The 6941-nt window shown below is 43.7% G+C and overlaps 1 protein-coding gene across 1 annotated transcript in view; it reads right to left on the bottom strand.

Moving 5' to 3' along the window:
- CUNH4orf50 (chromosome unknown C4orf50 homolog) overlaps positions 1-6941 on the bottom strand; it is a 153262-nt gene that overhangs the window by 76196 nt on the left and 70125 nt on the right. Inside the window, exons 9-10 of the mRNA XM_019525815.1 lie at positions 4058-4303; positions 2435-2849 (exon numbers count right to left, since the gene is read on the bottom strand). Coding sequence (XP_019381360.1) covers positions 2435-2849; positions 4058-4303 — 661 coding nt within the window. The remainder of the gene's footprint in view (positions 1-2434; positions 2850-4057; positions 4304-6941) is intronic.

Raw genomic sequence — 6941 nt, 5'->3', positions numbered from 1 at the left:
CATTAAACCAAACAGTCTCGTGTCTTATTACTGCATGCATGTGTCTATACAATTGCTGGCTAAGCATTAGGAAGAACAAAGTACTGATTTTACCCTCAATAGTGTGAGCCTGAATTTTGAAGTCCCAAAGGAGATGTTGTCTGTCTGGGGAGTACACTGAGATATTGTTCTACTTTTCCCTTGGCAGCTGGAGTGTATTCATTATAAGAGGTGCCAAACAAGGACCAGTTCAACTATTACCACGAGTAATTGCACCTTTGCCTTCCCAAGTGAAAAACAGATGCTCCCCAATGAGAACATGAGCCCTGTAAATGTGCGTATTAATGTGTCCTCACAACCAGTCAGTGCCCATTTATTTCTGACCTCTGAGGGGCAAAAGAAAGAGTAGAGTATTCACCTGGTTACAACAGGGGGACACAAAGTAATATGTGACACTTGTGAAAAGAATACAAGGATTCCAGCTAATACAGAACAGTAATTCCACTAGCCCAGGGGTTAGCAACATACAGTCAGTTCAGCCCACTGAGCCACTGGATCTGACCTGTGGAGCTGAAGGGTTTTGCCTTCACATATGTTTCTCCTAGCCCCTACCTTGCTCCCTGGCTGCAGGTGGGCTCAGCTTCTTGCTGGTGGGGAAGCTGTGCCGTGGACAAGGACCTGCAAACTGCCACTTAACTTTAGCCACCCCTAACTTCCCAGCTCCAGCATGGGCACAGCTGCTCTGCCTGCACCCACACCATTGCCACTTTCTCTCTGTATCTCTTGTACCCCTTCCCCACCCTGCCATGACCCTGACACAGCTGCTTACTGCCAAACCCTGGCATGGGTGCAGGTTTAGGAGTTGTGTTGGGTCCATGGAGCTTTCAGCTGCGCCCGTGCCACATCTGGGAGGCGGGGTGAGGGAGGAGAGCAGAGATGCAGTTGCCGCCCCCCAGCCCCAGCAGATGCAATTTGCAGCTTCCCAGTCCCAGTGCAGCCCCTCACCAGTTGGAAACTGAGCCTACACATAGCCAGAGGGGTGGGAGGGGGGATGTTGGAAGAAGCCATGACAGCATAGGTGCAGCTCCCAGTTAAAGGGAAAGTCCCCCATCACTGATGTGCCACCAAATCCACCCAGTCCACATCAGACATGATCCATGGCCTATTCGAGATAGTTGAAGACTGCTTTGGCCAGTTCAGGAACATCCTGTAACTGAGAACGTCACCAGTCTTAACTCTGGTGGGAGCCCAATATAAACTAGTCTTCATTGGCTTTGTCACTTTGACCATCATGTTCATTGTTTAACCTGCTACAAAAATGCTAAAGCTGGTGTTAGTGCTGGTAGGATTTTTTCTGAAATTCCCTGGTATACAAGATCTAATGGAAGCTTGTGAAACTTTTAGTCATGTCTTGTAAAATACAGCTTTCCAAATGCTAATTAAAGTTATTCCACCAAATCATTCTATCCTCCTTCTGGATTGAATCCTTCTATTCTAGCTTCTTTAATAGCATTCATTCACATGCCATGTCAAGCTCTGATTATAATATCCAGAAGCAGAACTGATCTCCTTTGCTGACTAATTCACATGTTTCTCTGTTTTTATGCATCTCTTCAAAGTACTATGGATAAGTAATTCAGAAGAAGGGAAACAAGCTGTAATGTAGGAATGATAAAATGGAGCTTCTGAAGTCTAACTTTGACATATGTAGGTGAAGAGAGAACTGGGAGCCAGATGTGAACCCTCACCCCCCCATTACATTACTGAAAAGTCTCTGTTCAAACTAATCCTATCACAGCCAATGACACTATTTGAGTGGGTAAGCTCTACAATAGGAAAAACGGGCTTAGGTAGCAACTAGACCAGTCATACAGTGATATTTAGCAACATCTCACACAAAGAGGAATATCCTACCTATTACTTTCTTTATCATTGAGCTTGATAGGGAAAAATTAAAATTTAAGATACGACTGCATCAATAATCCAAAATTTAGATTTTCAATTTAGGGAACCTAAGTCCATAACACATTAACTTAAATTGCAAAGAAGCATTCAGCAAACAGACTCTTCTATACCATTTGTCAGTGTCCATTGAAACAATGCGTAATAATAGAAAATGATTTTCAGTTGATTTTCAGAGTCCAAGCTGATAGAAATGAAAAATAGTAAACAAACACCAGGCAGAAAACTGGAAAGTTATTTGGATGTTGAAAATTGCGTCTGAATGGCTTCAGATGGGCCAGAAAATGACAATTTTTCATTAAAATTTGCAATTAACATTTGTTTCACAGAAACAGTCATTATTTACAGAGGAAAGGAAACTCATTTGTTTAAAAAAAAAAAAAGATTTTTAAGTTGAAAAATTCCCTCAAATGATTTGTCTAACAAAGAGCTGAAACAAAGAATAATTTATTTTTATAACAAATGGGAAAATCATGTCATGAAGGCTCTTTACCTTGCTTCATTTCTGAGGATTTTACTCTTTCCAGTGCATCTGATTTCTTCCCCACAGGATTTCGACCTTTATTACTTGCTGACAACATGTCTGACAAATAGCTTTTTGCTGCGGTAGCTGAGTTTGAGCCATCTGTTTTTTCTCTAGAGATCCACGTGTTACTCATAATGGCATTTTTCTTTTTCCTTCCCTGGGGAACAGCACCTGCATGCTGATTTCCTGTTTGACTCTGGAATACGTCATCACATTGTAACAAATGGTCCCTCTCCTTTATGGCATGGGAAGGGCGACGTTCTGAAAAATTCAGTGTATTGTTCACCTTTGACCTTGTGTCCCAGGAAGTCGCATCTTGGCCATGAGACCACAAACTGCAGTCAGCCTTCAAATTTGAACTGAAAGAGTTAAATGGAGGTATCTGAGGAGAGGAGAGACGAATATGTAACTTCTCAGTGTTCATAACAATAAATGCATCTACAAAGATATAAAGATAGGAGTGAAATCGACTACAAGGTTCTGTGCATATTACAGCTGATGTCAGCAGGATTTTTTCATTTTACTGTAAACGAGGTTTATATTATGCTTTCAGTGGAATTGAACTGAAGTTAATGTAATATATAACAAGAACTTCTCTATACTGTACAGGAGTTAGAATAGATGACCTGAAACACCTACATTTTTTTTGCCATCTCCACTAAGTAAAATTGATAATGACAGTGGTGGTGGAGGTAGTAGTGTCACTGACCACTTCTATCCATGGATTAATGAAGACTTCTGCCAGGCAGGGGTAGCACAAAAATCAGCCTGTTTAAACAATGTTGGTTTTTCTTTCATAAAATATTATCAGAATGATTCATATGATACTCTACTGCTACCGTAAGAGGTAGATTTTTACATAGAAAATACACATTTGGAACACACGCTACTGTCAATGACTGTCATAAAATGCTTCTGTCTGTTGTGTTTCACTTAATTATTCTCAGGTTACCATGAAAGTTCAACAGAGAAATGTCATGAGATCTGGTATGGCTGGCAACATCAATGACTGGATTCTTTAATTTTGCTCAAGCAATCTCTCATCTTCCTAAACAGTTAAGAGATGGTTGTATTGCCTCAAAGAAGATAAAATCTGCTGCCTGTTAGTTTACCAGCAGACTGTCACAAATGCAATTGCAATTGATCCAGTCTGTCCTTAACAGGATTCCTGCAGTTAATGGAAATTACTATAAAGAACTTCAGGGCACAAGAATAATTGGATCATTAAAAAAAAGTGGGGGAAGAGAAGAAAGAAAGAAAAAGGTAGGTCAGTATTTACACATTAAATAGGTTTTGGAATATCAGTATTTCTCACAATACTGCAATTTCCAAAGCTGATCTTAGTTGCAAGGGTGAAAATAAATCCTAGATTTTTCCCCATATACTCTAAGAGCTACTATCAGTTCTTAATGAACTGGTAAGATCTTCATAACAGAAAAAACCCTAAGTGTTCATTTTCTTCAGACTGTCCTAACTACTAATAAAATATACATTTTGAAAAGATGATTTAAATATTTATGTAATCTGTAAAATGACTGCTAAGAAAAATTGATCTCATTAAATTAAAAACTATGAATGTGATTTATTGACCTGGTAATTACTGCGATGGTTTTGTCTAAGTTCCCGATGCAATGCTATAATCCTCTCTGGGCTGGTTAATTTTAAAGGAGAAGTAGTGCATTTGATTCGAGTGGTGCGAAAACAGTGGATGTCATCTGCTTCCCGCTGAAAGCTGCCAGGAGATGGCCTCTCCTCCTCAGTCACTTCAGCATGGTACATCCCATGATTATGCGGCAGTCCATTGACCCATGAAGTATCTGCATCAGAACATAGTAACTGCAACCAAGAATGCTGTTATCAGTAATTCAGTTTCAACAAATTTCAAATAATAATGGTTTGTTTTGGAGTAGAAGTCATCACGTCAATTAAACATGCTGCAAGAATAGTTATAAGAATCAAATTTGCTGTAGCAGCATTTACAGAAACCAAAAAGGAGATTATATTATGAATATATTATATCATGAATATGTTGAAGTCCCAAAGAGATAATATTTTGATTCTGTCCTGGAATGACAATCTCACTCACTAGAGTACAATCATGGCTCCTGATAGCTGCTAGAAACTCATTGCACTGTCCGCAACCCCGCCCCCCCAAAATACCTCGGTGAATACAACCATAGTTCTCCTACTAAAATATAAAGAAGTAACAAAAAGAAATCCCTTGACCTGGTTTTGTTTAGAGAGCTTGCATCATTGGTATTATTTTTCATTCTAACAGATCCAATTAGAGATTTTCTATTAATTTCAATGGGCTCTGCACAGAGCTGTCCCTAGGGGTGGGGGGGTTCAATGGCTGGAGTCAGCAGCAGCAGTGGCAGCAGAGCCAGCAGTGCCTATGTGGCACAGATCACGGGGCCCCCCAAAGCACGGGGCCTAAGGCGGTTGCCTTGATTTGCCACCCCCTTTCTCCCCCCCGGCACAGCCCTGGCTTTACATCATACCCATGATGAGTAAGTTGTTATAACGAAGCACACTCATGTGCTGGCATAGAAATATTAAAAAACTACTTCATTAGTATCTGGAATAAACACACTTCAAAGACAGTTTCTCAATCGCTGTAGCAAATATTTGTAGCTTATAGCATGTAGGACAGTTTTAAAGGTTCTGAGAAGCTAACATGTTATTTTTCTTTTAGGTACTGAAGTCTACGGAGAGCTGTAAACCAGCCCCCTCCAGCCATTTGTATCAATCCAAAAAACAAAACAAAAGAGAGACCAAAAACCTTGGAAGAACATTACCATATTTACTTGAATCTAAGATGAAGTGCCCCAACTCCCTGCAATCAGCATGGGAAGAAAAGCCTCTTGTCTTAGATTTGCATACAAAGCTGGGGGGGGAAGGGGGAGAAGTGTAGGCAGGGCCATAGTCAGACCCACAGCAGCCACCTGTCCCTTCTCCCACTTGCTCTTTATAGCTTCTGCATCCCCCCAGTGCCCCTTCTCTTACTGTCAGGCACAGCTAGACATGGAGTACATGGAACTGTCCCCTGCTCAGCATCAGCAGTGCTGATACTGCTGCACAGCTGGCAAGGGCTGCACTTCCATGGGGAGGGAATACATCCCAAGCAGCATCTGGCAGTACAGGGGGGAAAGGAGAGAGAGACATGAACTGTGGGGAATGGGTAGGAAAGAGGACGAGACTGGGGAGTGGGGTGGAAAGAGGCAGAGACTGAGGGGAGCAGAAGGGAAGGGGCAGAGATGATGTGGAGCTGGGGGTGGGGGGTGCAGGTAGTGGGGAGATAGGAAGGCTGCAGGAGGAAGAAGTGGGAGAGACAGAGGACACTAGCCCCTTGTGCCAGCAAGACTGCTGAAGCAGCCCTAACTTAGAGTGGCCCCTGCACCCCCTACCCACCGCAGCAGTCTGGCAGTGAGGGCTGCTGCCTGGCTGTGACCTGCAACATCGTCCACACCCTTGCACCTGCAGCCCCATGGCTGCATGCCTGCCAGACCCAGACGGGGACTGCATGGCCACCTGGGCTGTGCTGCGGTCACTGCAACAGAGCATCCTGTGCCTATGGGTCAGCTGCCAGTGGGCTGTAGCTGCACAGCTGGCCTTCAGGCAGCACTGCTATCATGTCTTTTGGTGTCCCCACTCTGCCATCTGGGCAGCTATTGCCCAGAAGATGCACTCCTTGAGGTGGCCCACTTTGAACAATCAAAGCTTGTCCTTCTGGCCCCAAATGGCCAGGAGGTCAGCCACCTTGTCTGCCCTCCAGCTGGGTCCCCAGTGCTGGCCCTGGGCAGGCTCATCTGCTAGGGTCCTACCTCTTGCCTCACTAACAGAGATCCTGGTGTTTCCTGTTTAAACATTGCAAATTCCCTAATAAAACCCCCCAAATTCTCATTAAAATACCCCAAATCCATGTTCTTGCACAATTAAAATGAAACACCACTGTAAAGAGAGGGATTAGTTGGGCAATATTTTATTGATATATTTTCAATGTTAAAGCAATTTGGAAGCCTACCAGTGCATCTATCATCATAATAAAATGAATTCTAAATATCTATGCACTTCAGCATCTGCTTTTTGATTGTTTATCACAGAAAAATGCCCCCTTCACTCACCAGGACGTGGGGTGCTGAGCAGCACTGATATGCCAGTGCCATGCCCCTGCTGTTGCCCCTCACTCCCAAACCACAGCCATGCCAGGGCCCCTCACTCCTGTCCTGCAGCCTCTGCCTGCCCCCACTAGCTCCCTCCTGGCAGCAGCTCCATCCCAGCACCAGGACATGAGTCAGCAGCAGCTGTTCCACCCATTGCTTTATGGCTCTGAGCAGTGCCAGCCCTTACTGTTCTCCCTGTGCCCATGCCCTGGTGATCCCCATACCATTCCTGGGAAAACCCTGACTGGGGCTCAGGGACTGGGCTGAGCAAGCGCCTTCCCATCCAGTCTGGCCTCCCCCGGCACAGCCTG

This window comes from Gavialis gangeticus, unplaced genomic scaffold (genome assembly GCF_001723915.1).
Source record: "Gavialis gangeticus isolate Ggan-Ray unplaced genomic scaffold, GavGan_comp1, whole genome shotgun sequence".
In the NCBI taxonomy this organism is placed as follows: domain Eukaryota; kingdom Metazoa; phylum Chordata; order Crocodylia; family Gavialidae; genus Gavialis; species Gavialis gangeticus.
Note: the sequence above shows the minus strand (reverse complement) of the source record. Positions and strands in the feature narration are given on the sequence as shown.